General features: G+C 42.2%; 1 protein-coding gene across 1 annotated transcript in view; it reads left to right on the top strand.

The window, feature by feature from the left end:
• The first annotated feature begins 8216 nt into the window (after positions 1 to 8216).
• Lars1 (leucyl-tRNA synthetase 1) overlaps positions 8217 to 14035 on the top strand; it is a 56213-nt gene continuing 50394 nt past the window's right edge. Inside the window, exons 1-2 of the mRNA XM_038330358.2 lie at positions 8217 to 8400; positions 11456 to 11580. Coding sequence (XP_038186286.1) covers positions 8395 to 8400; positions 11456 to 11580 — 131 coding nt within the window. The 5' untranslated portion in view covers positions 8217 to 8394. The remainder of the gene's footprint in view (positions 8401 to 11455; positions 11581 to 14035) is intronic.

The raw sequence follows: 14035 nt of genomic DNA, 5'->3' as shown, positions 1-14035 counted from the left end.
TTTAAGGGGTTCAATTTTTTAAAATATATGTATTTATGTGTGTGTGTGTATTATGTATGTATGTATGTATAATACTAATGATATACTAAATACAACAAGGAATTGGACCATTCACACCTTGCTGATGGTGATGTGAAGTGGCAGAGCTTTTCTGAGAAGCAGTGTGACACTTTCTTAAAAACTATTGCCAGGCAATGTTGGCAAACGACTTTAATCCCAGCACTCAGGAGGCAGAGGCAGGCAGGGCTCTGTGAGTCTGAGACCAGCCTGGTCTACAAAACAGTTCCAGGACAGCCAGGCCTGTTGCAGAGAGAAACCTGGTCTCCAAAATTTACATACTTTCTGTTTCTATTTGTGTAATATTCGAAAAGAACATGGTTTTAAAAGTGGAGACTGAGCTCGGAAGTGCAACCATTGGGCAGTGCAACCTTCTTGAAGCTTGACTCCCCGGGGTGGTAGATAAGAACGGCAAGATGGATTGGAGAGATGACTCAGTAGCTAAACGCTTGTGCTGCTCTTCCAGAGGACTCAGGTTCTGTTCCCAGCACCTACACTGAGCAGCTCACAACTGTTTATAAAGCTGGCATCAGGGGACGAGACTGCCTCTTCTGGCCTCCATGGTTACACTGACACACACACACAGGTGGCCTACACTCACACAGGCTTACACACACATACAAATAAATAAACACTATTTAATCTTAAACAAGTGAACAACCAACCAAACGGAAAAGGAATCATGGGCTGCTCAGATGTTTCAGCCAGTAAAGACTCTTATATACACACATATCACAATCAAAATACATGAATGAAATCTTTTTAAAAAATAGGGTCACCGAATTGAAGACCCGGATATTAATCCACACACCTTTGAACACCTGTCTTTTGACAAAGAAGCAAAAAAATATCAAATGGAAAAAAAGAAAGCATATTTAACAAACGGTGCTGGCATAACTGGATATCAATATGTAGTTAAAAATAAACCCATATCTATCATCATGCACAAAACTCAAGTCCAAATGGGTCAAAGACATCAACATAAAACCTGCCACACTGAACCTTATAGAAGAGAAAGTGGGAAGTACACTTGAACGCATTGGCACAGGAGACCACTTCCTAAATATAACCCCAGCAGCACAGATACTGAGAGAAACAATTAATAAATGGGACCTCCTGAAACTGAAAAACTTCTGTAAAGCAAAGGACACAGTCAACAAGACAAAACGACAGCCTACAGAATGGGAAAAGATCTTCACCAGCTCCAACCAGACAGAGGTCTGATCTCCAAAATATACAAAGAACTCAAGAAATTGGTCATCAAAAGAACAAACAATCCAATAAAAAATGGAGTACAGACCTAAACAGAGAACCCTCAACTGAGGAATCTAAAATGGCTGAAAAATACTTAAGGAAATGTTCAACATCCTTAGTCATCAGAGAAATGCAAATCAAAACAGCTCTGAGATTCCATCTTGCACCTATAAGAATGGCCAAAATCAAAAACACTGATGACAACTTATACTGGAGAGGTTGTGGGGAAAAGGGAACACTTCTGCATTGCTGGTGGGAATGTAAGCTGGTACAGCCCCTCTGGATGTCAGTGTGGCGATTTCTCAGAAAATTAGGAAACAACCTTCCTCATGACCCAGTAATACCACTTTTGGGTATATATCCAAAGGATGCTCAATTGTGTCACAAGGACATGTGCTCAATTATGCTCATAGCAGCTTTGTTTGTCATAGCCAGAACCTGGAAACAACCTAAATGCCCCTCGACTGAAGAATGGATAAGGAAAATGTGGTACATGTACACAATGGGGTACTACACAGCAGAAAAAATAACAACATCTTGAATTTTGCAGGAAAATGGAAGGAGCTAGAAATCATCATTTTGAGTGAGTTAACCCAGACACAGAAAGACAATTATCACATATACTCACTCATAGGTGGTTTTAAAACATAAAGTAAAGAAAACCAGCCCACAAATCACAATCCCAGAGAACATGGACAACAATGAGGATCCTAAGAGAGACTTACATAGATCTGATCTACATGGGAAGTAGAAAAAGACAAGATCTCCTGAGTAATTTGGGAGCATGGGGACCTTGGGGGAGGGTTGGAGGGGAGGAGAGAGGCAGGGAGGGGATCAGTGAAAAATGAAGAGCTCAATAGAAATCAATAAAAAAAATAGGGTCGCTATGACTGCTTCATGTCTGTCAGACTAGAGAAGGCAGAAGTGGGGGGTAGGGAAGTCAGCAAGAAAAGAGAATGGAAGTTTGGACTAGGTGAACGGTGAACTGTTGGACTATGGATGGATTTTGAAGATAAGATCAATTTGTTTCAATGACAGATTCATTTGGGTATAAAAGACATATATGAACCAGGTAGTGGTGGTGCATGCCTTTAATCCCAGCACTCAGGAGCCAGGGGTAGGCAGATCTCTGTGAGTTTGAGGTCAGCCAAGTTTACAGAGCAAGTACCAGAGAGGCTCCAATGATACAGACCTTGTCTCAAAAAAAAAAAGACATATATGAGTCAAGATTGACACCAAAGTGTTGACCTATGCAACCAGCCTGGGATGGGGAAAAATGGGTTTAAAGAATGGTTTGTAGGGCTGGGCATTGTGGCAAATGCCCATTCCGGCATGCTGGAGGGTGATGGAGGAGGAATGAAAGTTCTGGGCTAACCTGAGCTATATACAAAGATTCTGTCTAAAAAAAATAAATCAAACAACAAACCCACTGCTTTCCTGCCCCAGCTGTATTTCTCATCACTGTCTGGCTGTGCTTCATGAAAGCACCTACACTAACAAGGTGCACCAAATTCCCTACCCACAGGAACTCTGGGAGATAATAAATGGTTTGTTACCACTAAGGTTTAGAGTAATTTGTTAAGTGGCAAAAGGTGATTTTTTTTCCTTCTTTCCAGTCTTGGAGATAGAACTAGGGACTCACTACTCACGAGATATATCTGAACCCATTTTTAACCTTTAGATTTTAGGTCAAGTTCTGACTAAGTTGCCAACACTGTTCTGAACTTGCTGTGTAGCCCAGGCAGGCCTTGGATTTGCAATTCTCCCTCCTCGACCTCCTGAGTAGCTGAAATTATAAACCTGTGTCACCATGCACTGATTTTTCTTTATCTTAACACTGAGTCTTAGCATTGTAACCAAGACTGGCCTAGGATTCTCCACTTCCTGTTCCTGTCTTCTTGCTAGATGACAGGCACACTGGAGCACTGCATCTGATGGGAAAGCAATTTTTAATGACTCAGGTGTCACATGGCCCATGAGCCCATGACACAGCTCTTGGTGCTCTGTGGAATGCTGAAGATGGCAGCCGCACCTTGCAGATGCTGAGTCTGCAGTCACTGCGTAAGGGACTAGTTTCTAGTTCCTAGACATCACAGATACCGCTGCTTCAAAAGAAACGTAGATAAGCTTTTCGGCCATGTTTGTGCCTGGGAATGATCATTTCCCTAACTTAGCTGCATTTGTCTAAATAAAAAGCAGTCTCCATTAACCTAATGACTGTCCCCAGTTTGTGGCAATCAGGTCTAGAGCTTTCCATAACTGATGAAACTGGTTTTCCGTAGTACTTATTGTTCTTGCTGGCTTGCCTCCTCCATATTTCTTGAGCACTTAACTACGTACCAGGCAATGGTAAATATTACCCGTGTGGTACGAGCTCGTATTTTCTCAGCAGTCTGAGGAAGTAAGTATGATCATTATCTCCAATTTACATTGAGGACTCAGAGGTCCTGGGTTGAAGAAACTTGCCTAAAGTCACAGAGATAGACAAGCCTCAATTCAGACCTTGGCACCTGATTCCAAAGCCCATAAATGTAACCACTGTACACACCCCCAAACTCAGCTGACTCATGAGCTGTGTTGGAAGTTGTACACAAAATAATGCCGTCATCAACTAAACTTGTGAGTCCTAAAAGGATTATTCTTCCTTCTCTTTTATTTTTCTTCTTATTGCTTGGATCATGGAAAAAAAATGTTCAGCTGTGTGTGATGATTCACACCTGTGATCCTAGGCCCTGGAATCGTGTCTTCTTGGCAAGCCTTGGCTACAAAGTGATCTGGAGGCTAGCCTGGGTTGCCTCGTGAGGCCAGTGTACAAAAATTGGAGAAGTCTAAAGGTAGAACACAAATCTAAGAGAAGAAAATCATTTAAAAACTAAAGCTGTCTAATTGTGAAATACTCACTGAGTACCACGTGCCTGGGCAGCTATCCTGAGAACTGCGTACAATCTTTCCCTCACAATCCCTTGTCATTTCAAGATAGAGAAGTTAGGTAAACAGGCATTTAAAAAAACACAGAAGGACTCAAAGACAAGCCAAAATTAATTATAGCCTTACGGATCTAAATTTAGAAAATGAACTAAATTGAATGAAATAACCAGCGGGGTAAGTTTAGGAGGGAAAAGCAGGGAGAAACTGAGTTCTATTCAGAGTTTTGAAGTATGAGCATTATATGGTTTGGCCATCAGAAAAAGGTATACCACACAATTATATGATCATAACCAGCTCAATTCAGCTGGGGGAAAGACTTTTAGGAGCACAGGTAAAGCTTTTCCCCATTAAATAGGACTAATGTTTTTAGACTCATGTTCCTAATGCCATAAATAGCTAACATTTTAAAATGTTTACAGACACACGTGCATACAGAAATAGGGTCCATACACACATCGCCCCTTTCATCTTCATAGCAATCTGATGAGGTAAATGCTATTATTATCTTTAAAGAGTAGTTAGTTGAATTTCCTGAGGTCATTCAGGAAACGATGATGCTGATCTGTTTGATTTGTAGCTGTAGCTCTTATCCATGGTTCTACCTTTCTAATTTCATTTACTGATAGAGGGTAGGCCACATGGTCTAGCCAGGAATCAATAATTCCCAATCAAAAAGTCATGTTACTACTCACTAACACTTTAACTTTCTTTTTTTTTTTTTGATGTGCATAGGTGTTTGGCTGTATGTATGCCTGTGTACCATGTGCATACCTGGTACATACCCTCAGATACCAGAAAACGGTGTTAGATTCCCTGGAACTGGAGTCACAGAGAGCTGTGAGCAATCATATGGAGTGCTAGGAACTGGCTCCTGGTGTTCTGTGAGCCCCCCAAAACCTCAGTGTTGCAGTGAACACTTTAATCCCAGCACTCCAGAGTCATAGACAGGATGATCTCTATGTTTGAGGCCAACCTGGTCTACATACTGAGCTCCAAGACAGCCAGGTCTAAATAGCAAGATCCTGTCTCAAAAAACCCAAAAATGGCCCGGCGGTGGTGGCGCACGCCTTTAATCCCAGCACTTGGGAGGCAGAGGCAGGCGGATCTCTGAGTTCGAGGCCAGCCTGGTCTACAAGAGCTAGCTCCAGGACAGGCTCTAGAAACTACAGGGAAACCCTGTCTCGAAAAACCAAAAAAAAAAAAAAAAAATAAAGTCAGGCAGTGGTGGCACATCCTTTTAATCCCAGTACTCAGAAGGTAGAGGTAGAAGGAGCTCTATGAGTTTGAGACCAGCCTGGTCTGTATATAGAACAAGTTCCAGGACAGCTAAGGCTACACAAAGGAAACCCTGTCTTAAAAAAATACAAATAAACAAAAACAAAAGTAAATAAAGAGTAGCAAGTGCTCGTAATCATTGAGCTCCCCCCCCCCCCCCCCCCGAAGTCCTTGCTTGGCTCCTGGGGACTTGGCTTGACTGGGAGTAGCCAGGGAATGAAGAAAAAAAAATAAACACATAGAAACACTTTTATAGAAACACGGGGATTGAGTGGACTGGACTCCTCTGTTGGAGAGACTGAAGCACTCTGGTAGCGCACCATGTTCACTACATATAGACAAACAAGGAGGCAGGATCATTCTACACAGCTGAACACGGAGGCAGGTTTAGTTAATCTTGGTAGGTACAGTCTCTGCAGGGAAGCTGTCTTCAGATCGTAAATACCTACGGGAGAAAGTGACGATGGATGGTTTCTGCACAGGGATCACAGGAAGGCTTTGTCATCTCTTTAAGCCTCATGCTTGGAGGAGGGGAGGCTTTGACATTTTTCCGTGGGACTGAGACGTTGAAGTCCTCGATGTGACCACGTCCATGCCAGCAACACACATTCACTTCAGGGCTTCTTCTTCCACTCTCTACACTTTATCTTCTTAATTCCTTCCTCCTTCTTAACAGATGCTTCCATAGTCAGAGACACCATCTCTTCTGGACAACAGTAGCAGCTTCCCGCTTTTGCTATTATTCTTTTCTGTTTTTCTCTTTTGTAACACATAAATAGGACCATGTACCTTCCCTGCTTAAAAGCTGAGCGGACTCTCATTGCTCCTGCTGGTTTGATGTCTGCCTTTTCCTTTAAGTCTTTACTCTCCATAAAAGATGCAACTATCTTTTGTTTAAGTGTCTCCAGCATGAGAGCATCATGTACATAAAGGATGCTAGATGATTGGTTTGGACTGAAAAGAATCCAAATGACTGTTGTCCTCTTTGGTGGAGCTAGGAGTCAAACTGGGACTGTGCACATGCTAGGTAAGCACTTAACTCTAGTCCTCTTTAGATTTTTAGGTATTTGGATAGGAAATACGAATAAGTTTGGAGGTATGTAGGTGGTTTTGCAGAGTTTGCATTCACTAAATCATTTGTTTACTTTCTGCTTTAATGTCTCATGCTCGTTAAATGATAGGTGCTACAAGACAGCATCTATGTCTGTTTTGCTGTTCTCTGCTCTATTCTAGTTCTATGTCAGGGGCATGCCAAGTGCTTAGTAAGTATTTGCTGCGTGAAAGATTTCAGTTACCGATGCGATTTGTGAGGACAAATAGTTCAGGTTAGGTCACAATTGTTACAGGAAAGCATAACCAGTTCTAAAAAGCTGTGGAGTATGAGATTCTCTCGTTCATTCAAAATTATAAAGCACCTACCATGTGCCAGAGATACTGCTAGACAAAGTCCTATTACCATGAAGTTTGAAGTCTGGTGATAAACAGACAATTAAATACACACACACACACACACACACACACACACACACACATGTATTTAAAGGGAGAGAAAGAACAAGACACTTCAGGGAATATACAGGAGACATTTAACCCAGACATAGTGTTAAGAAGTGATTTCTAGCTGGACAGTGGTGGCGCACGCCTTTAATCCCAGCATTGGGGAGGCAGAAGCTGGCGGATCTCTGTGAGTTTGAGACCAGCCTTGTCTACAAAGCAAGTTCCAGGACAACCAGGGCTACACTGTGAAACCGTATCTCGAAAAAACAAAAAACAATCAAACAAAAAAAAAAGTGATTTATAAATTGTTGCTAGTTAAAAGAAGGTGCAGAAAGTGAAGGAGTGAGTGCACTTGTGTGTGCAGCCAGAGCTTTCTTCTTTGTCGCCTAAGGCCCCTTCTTTCTTTCATCCAACCATGTTCTTTATTACACTCGTATCATACGCCAGGCATGTATTACACCATCATTAAATTTTGTCTACGACTACTTATGAAAAAAAATTCTTCAGAACTGTTGGTAGCACGTTTCAGTTGTTTGCTCCTCTTACAGTGCTTTGTAGACGCTTAGTGTTTACTAGATTAATGGATTAATGTATGAACAAACCTGAACACTAGAGAGTAAAAGCCATCTATTATCAGGTCTGTTCGACAGAATAGTTTTGTGCTGATGGAAATATTTCAGCATATTTGCACCAACCAATATGGTAGTCATAGATGGATGAGAACTTGAAATATGGCTTGGGCGTGGCCTGAGCCAAGCTTCAGCGAACAGGTGGGTTTCTGATCTCTTTCCTAAAGGTGCAGATTATTTGGTAAGTGCTATTAAATGTCTACATGCTGAGCTGTTGAATGCTACCGGTGCTAATAAATACCTGTGCGTGGTGGCAAGCCATAATTAGCACCTCACTCACTGAATAGCAATCAATTCAGCGTTCTGGCTTCCTGACAGACAGACGGCTCCTCGGGGTGAGAAGGTTCACGTTCCTAACTCCACCTCCTTTAGGGCTCACTTGGGGCAGTCCATTATCCTGAACTGCATCACGGATCTTGTAGTTCAACGTGAGGGTGACATCACTGCCGGTGTCACCTGGGAGTGGGCTTATGGTTATGACCAATTTCCGGTATCCCGTTGTCTTTTGGGAATTGTAGTTTAGAGACCTCGGTTGTACCTCAGTACTCATGGTCTGGGAACTACAACTCCCTGCTGTCCGCGAGATGCGCCCGGCTGTAGTCTGCGAGCTGTGCGATTGCCTCAGCAAGTGTGAAGTGTGTGCTTTGGTCCTGGGAAGCTAGGATTCCCTGAGTGGGAGGGAAAAGTTGGAGCCACTTCTCTGAGGATATCACTGGGACCGCTGTGCAGGATCTTGAGTAATTTGAGCGACACAATGGCGGTGAGTTTGGGCGGGAAGAGCATCCTCAGGTTTGGGCCCTGGAACCCAGCTGTTAGGGTATTCGGGGCTCTCCACATGTGCCTGTCGCCGGGAAGGGAAACACTTTTTTCGAAAAAACTCCTTTTTCTCGCTGGAGGCACGATTTCCTGGAGAATCATTTGCTAGTTGAGCCAGCGTCTTCACTTTACGCGGACTACTTAAATTCCGAACACGGAATTTCGTCGTGCTTTAAGTAAAAATAGAGGTAGAGAAGACTATGTAAACGTTTCCAGCAATCGGACACCTCACTGTGAATGTGTCTAGTGTCTCTGAAGCACTGACTTTTAAACAGATAGACCTTATTTTAAAATTTAGCAGCTGGACCCTGTGGCAGCACAGGTCGAGTAGGCGCAGCCACTTTGGAGACCGAGATAGGAGGACCGAAAATTAAAGACTTTTCGTGGGCGTGGAATAAGTTCAAAGCCAACCCGAATAACTTAGCGAGACTGTCTCAAAATAAAAAGTGAAAAGGGCTGGGAGGTAGTTCAGTCGTAGAACTCTAGCATGACCAAGGCCCTAAATTCAATCTCCTGGAGGCGAAATTGAATAGTTTAGCAGGAGGGAGCGATGACTTTCAGCAGTTAGAGGTATCCCTTGAGGCCTCTTGAGCTTGGCAGTCACAAGGTGTCTAGAGGACAGGCGGGTTTTCCTCCTGCCACGTTCACCTACCCAGGTGGAGGAGCAGAGATGACAGGGCAGGGTATTTCCAGGTAAGAACAATGATGGCAGAGTAGCTAGAACCGGAAGCACAGATGGGTACAGAGAGGCAGAAGATGGGACTGGGTGGGCTGGCAAGCTAAAGGTTGGCGGAAAAGGGAAAAGGGACCCCATTATCAGTAGAAGGTCCCTATAGGGTTGAAGAATTTTTGGCGCTAGAATTTTTTTTTCTTTTTGGTCTTAGTCTTATGTAGCCCAGGACCCCTGAAATTCACTGTATAGCTTTATCTCTGAGTCTTTCTGCCTCTTGCCTTAAAGGGGGTTGGGTTTCAGGGGTGCAATAGTGTATCTGGCTTAAAAGTAACTCATCTGTACTCTTGAGGAGATCATGGCTTTTCTTTCCTCCTCCTCCTTTTTGTGGAACTGTTATTGGAAATTGAACCCAGCACCTTGCACATGCTAGGCAAATAAACTGCCATTGTGTTGCGTACCCACCTTGAAAGGACTGTTTATAGTTAATAGTAACATCTTTTGGAGTGACCACCTCCATGGCTATTCATACCCATCATTGTGAGAGAAATAGTGTTAGGGAGAGAGCCAGGTAGAAAAAAACCTCAAGAAAAGAGGAAGGGACTAATTTCTCTGTTTTATTCTGGTGATGTGTGTGTTTCTTACCCTGCAAGGTTAAATATCTGTAAGTAAAAGGTAATATAGCTTGTATTTATGGACTACCTTGCTGTTTACAAAAGACTTGTGCCAAAAATAGACGGAGCATCAGGAGCACTGTCAGACTGAAAATGAGGGTAGAACTTACTTAGGGTCCTGGTTCTGTATTTAGGAAGTGGTGAAGCCAGGATATGGGCAACAGAGCAAGGAAAAACAGAAACTGGAGTAAGATGATGGATGGTATTGTAGATTTTCACCATTTGCTGGCTTGCTGTCAAGTTCAGATTTGCTGTCTCGAAAATGGTAGTCACAGTTTATCCTGCTTTTCAGGGTTGTAAAATTGAGATGGTGTTTGCAAAAGTGTCCTAATAACTGCAGAATAGCAGGCTATGGTGCTACACCTCCTTAATCCCAACACTCAGAGACAGGCAGATCTCTGAGTTTGAGAGCAGGCTGGCCTACATAGTGAGTTCTAGGCTAGCCAGGGCTGTATAGCGACACCCTATTTTCAAACAAAACTATACCAGAAAACCCAAACCACAAAGCAAAATAAATGAACTGCAGAATACTGTGAATATATGTATTTGCCTGTATGTGTATCTGTATATTGTGCTTGTCTGCTGCCTGTGGAGGCCAGAGGAGGTGCTGGATCTGGAACTCCCTGGAACTGGAGTTACAGACAGTTTGAGCTGCTGTGTGGTGGTAGGAACTGAACTCAGGACCTCTGGAAGAGTATCCTGTGCTCTTAACCTCTCTCTCCAGCCCGATACTTACTTTTTAAAATTTGTGATGGAGTCTTGCTAAGTTGCTCTGTTGCCCTTGAATCTGCTCTACATCCCACACAGGGCTGGCACTTGGTGTCCTTTGTGCCTCCCAGGTAGCTAGGTTTATAGTTCTGTGCCACCAGGCCTGGCCTGGAGACGCTGATTGTCACAACCAGGTGTGTGCTATTAGTACCTACTGAGAAGAAACCACAGATGCTTTAAACATCCTACAGTGCACCAGAGAGCCCCTGAGAGCAAAGTCTGGCACAGATGTCAGGGCCTCAGAATTCAGGTGTTTTTTTTTTTTTTGTTTTTTTTTTTTTTGAGACAGGGTTTCTCTGTAGCTTTGGAGCCTGTTCTGGAACGCACTCTTGTAGACCAGGTTGGCCTCGAACTCACAGAGATCCGCTTGCCCTGCCTCCTGAATGCACCATTCCTGCTGGGTTCAGCAACTATTTTTTTTTTAAGATTTATTAAGCATACAATGTACTGCTGGCAAGGAAGGCATCGGGTTTCATTACAGATGGTTGTAAGTCACCATATGGTTGCTGGGAATTGAACTTGGGACCTCTGGAAGAACAGCCAGTGCTCTTACCCTCTGAGCCATTTCTCCAGCCCTCAGTAACTAATTTTTAATATTGTTCGTTTACATTTTATGGTAGGCTTGAAGAATTTGATCTGTCAGTGAACAGCTCAGTTTTTTTTTTTTTTTTTTTGTGAGCCTGACTTCTTTTTTTTCCCTCTTGGTTTTTCACACAGGGTCTCAGGTAGCCCAGGCTGGTCTCAGACTTGCTGTGTGCCTGAGGGTGCCCTTGAATTTTGATCCTCTTATCTCCACCTCCCAGGTGCTGGGATTATGGCGTGCACTAGCTTTCCCGGCTCGTATTTCTTTTAAAGCAAGCCATTCTGTCTCTTTTTGTATTTAACAGGAAAGAAAAGGAACAGCCAAAGTAGACTTCTTGAAGAAGATCGAGAAAGAAGTCCAGCAGAAATGGGAAGCTGAGAAAGTGTTTGAAGTCAATGCATCTCATTTGGAGAAGCAGAAGCAGACCAGGTGAGTCAGTGACGATCCCCACACTCATCTGCCCAGGGAGAGGGAAGTGAGAAAGTGTGTATAATGGGCTGGAGGAGCTGAGTTCCACCGTGTACTTAAGTTGGATTCTTTCTATGGAATTCTTAGATTTCGTTCACGTTAAGATAAAAAAAAAAACCACATTTATTTTTGTGTGTTTGCAAGTGTGGTACATATGTGATATTCAGAGGACAACTTTCAGGAATCAGTTGATTGCTACCATGTTGGTGTTGAAGATTGACCTTGAGCCTGTGTCTGCTGAGCTATCTCACCAGCCTGTACAGATTTTTAAAATTATTAATTTTTATATTTTGGCAAAGGAGAATGTTTTAAAGTTTTGTATTTATTGGCTGATAAAAGGAAAGCTTTTTCTTTGAGAGATTCTTATTGATTTTACCTCCAGTATAGAATAAAATTTTGAAGGGTCACTATATTTGTTGATTTTATTTTATAAATACTATATTGCTTTGAAACTAAGATAATAACGAGGCAAATTGTAGACAGTGATGATTGGAGGAAAAACAAAAGCAAAATAATTGTCCTCAAAAAGAATGCTACAGTCGCTGGGCATGGTGTCCATGCCTTTAATCCCAGCACCCAGCACTCAGGAGGCAGAGGCAGGTGAATCCCTGAGTTTGAGGCCAACTTGATCTACAGAATGAATTTTTTAAAAAATATTTATTTATTTATTATGTATACAATATTCTGTCTGTGTGTATGCCTGCAGGCCAGAAGAGGGCACCAGACCCCATTACAGATGGTTGTGAGCCACCATGTGGTTGCTGGGAATTGAATTCAGGACCTTTGGAAGAGCAGGCAATGCTCTTAACCTCTGAGCCATCTCTCCAGCCCCCAGAGTGAATTCTAGGACAGCTAGGACTACACAGAGAAACCCTGTCATAAAAAACCAAAAAAAAAAAAAAAAAGAATGTTACAATATGTTAAATTAATGTGCATACCCTTTTTTGCATATATTGACCTTTAATCTCAGCACTTGGGAGGCAGAGAATGTGTGTGGTAGTAGTTAACTGTGAACTAACTGTGTGCTAGGAAACATACCATATTCTCATTGAATCTTAAGAATTAAGTTTATTTGATATTATTTTTTAATGTTTATGGATGCTTTGCCTGCATGTATGTCTGTGCACCATGTGGGTACAGAGCTCAGAAGAGGGGGTCAGATCTTTTTGACTGGAATTACAGATGCTTGTGAGCTGCTGTGAAGGTTTACTACTGAATACCTCCAGTCCCCTGCTTAGCGTCTTAATAGCTTTTTAAGGTGAACGCTTCTTTTTGTCTTTTGAGACAAGGTCTCACACTATTCCAGGCTGGCCTTTAACTTGGCTGTGTTGCAGAGAATGACCTGACTTGCTCTTCTGCCTCCTCCTAAGTGCTAGGATTACAGGCATGTGTCATCATGCTTGACCTATGTGGTGGTGGGGATCAGACCCAGCACTTTGTGTATTCTGGGCAAGCATTCAGCTAACTAAGCTATCCTCAACCTGGTTAAAAAAAATTTAAATTAAACTACATGTAACAGATGGTGAAGCAGATACAGAGGCTAAGTAAAGTTCTGAAACTTGATAAGAGTTTACAGGGTGTGACTCTTTCATATGTCTGTCCTTCCAAGTATTTTTTTTAAGGGTATCTCTATGTAGCTCTGGCTGTCCTGGAACTTACTATGTAGACTAGGTTGACTTCTAATTCACCCTGCCTCCACCTCCCAAGTGCCAGGATTATGGCATGTAGGACTGACTACTCCTGGCTTTGCCCTTCCAAGTATTCACCAGGCAAGACTAGCTTCTTTTTTTGTTTTGTTTTGTTTTGAAAGATTTATTATGTATGCAGTGTTCTGCCTGCATGTTTGCCTGCAGGCTAGAATAGGGCACCAGATCTCACAAATGGTCGTGAGCCACCATCATCTGATTGCTGGGACTTGGACTCAGGACCTCTAGAAGAGCAACCAGTGCTCTTAACCCAACTAGCTTGGTTTTTAAGAGCTGATGAACTAAAGGTGTAACTGTAGATGTTTCTAGGGCTTACTAATTAAAAAAACCTATCCTCTTTACTTACTACTTAAGATAGACTCTAATGGAATGCATGTAGTGTGATATATTTAAAGAGAAATTGCTAGCATACAGTATTGTTATACCTTAAACTACAGTTTGTTACTTCTGTTGCTTTGTTTTAGAATTTTAGTTCACATTAAATCAATTTAATAAGAAATGAACCATTATAATGCTTGGATCAGTAAAAGAAGGACCTGTTGAGATATGAAGTTTTGTTGAAGAAATTTATTAATATTGTGAAGATTAAATTTCAAAAGTCTTTGTGAAACATACTGTGCTTTAATAAAATTCGTGAGTGAGCCACACTAAGTGATATATTGATGAAGAACATATCCATATTTGTAAACCATGGAAAAGGAAGAAAATGG

This window comes from Arvicola amphibius, chromosome 5 (assembly GCF_903992535.2).
Source record: "Arvicola amphibius chromosome 5, mArvAmp1.2, whole genome shotgun sequence".
In the NCBI taxonomy this organism is placed as follows: Eukaryota; Metazoa; Chordata; class Mammalia; order Rodentia; family Cricetidae; genus Arvicola; species Arvicola amphibius.
Note: the sequence above shows the minus strand (reverse complement) of the source record. Positions and strands in the feature narration are given on the sequence as shown.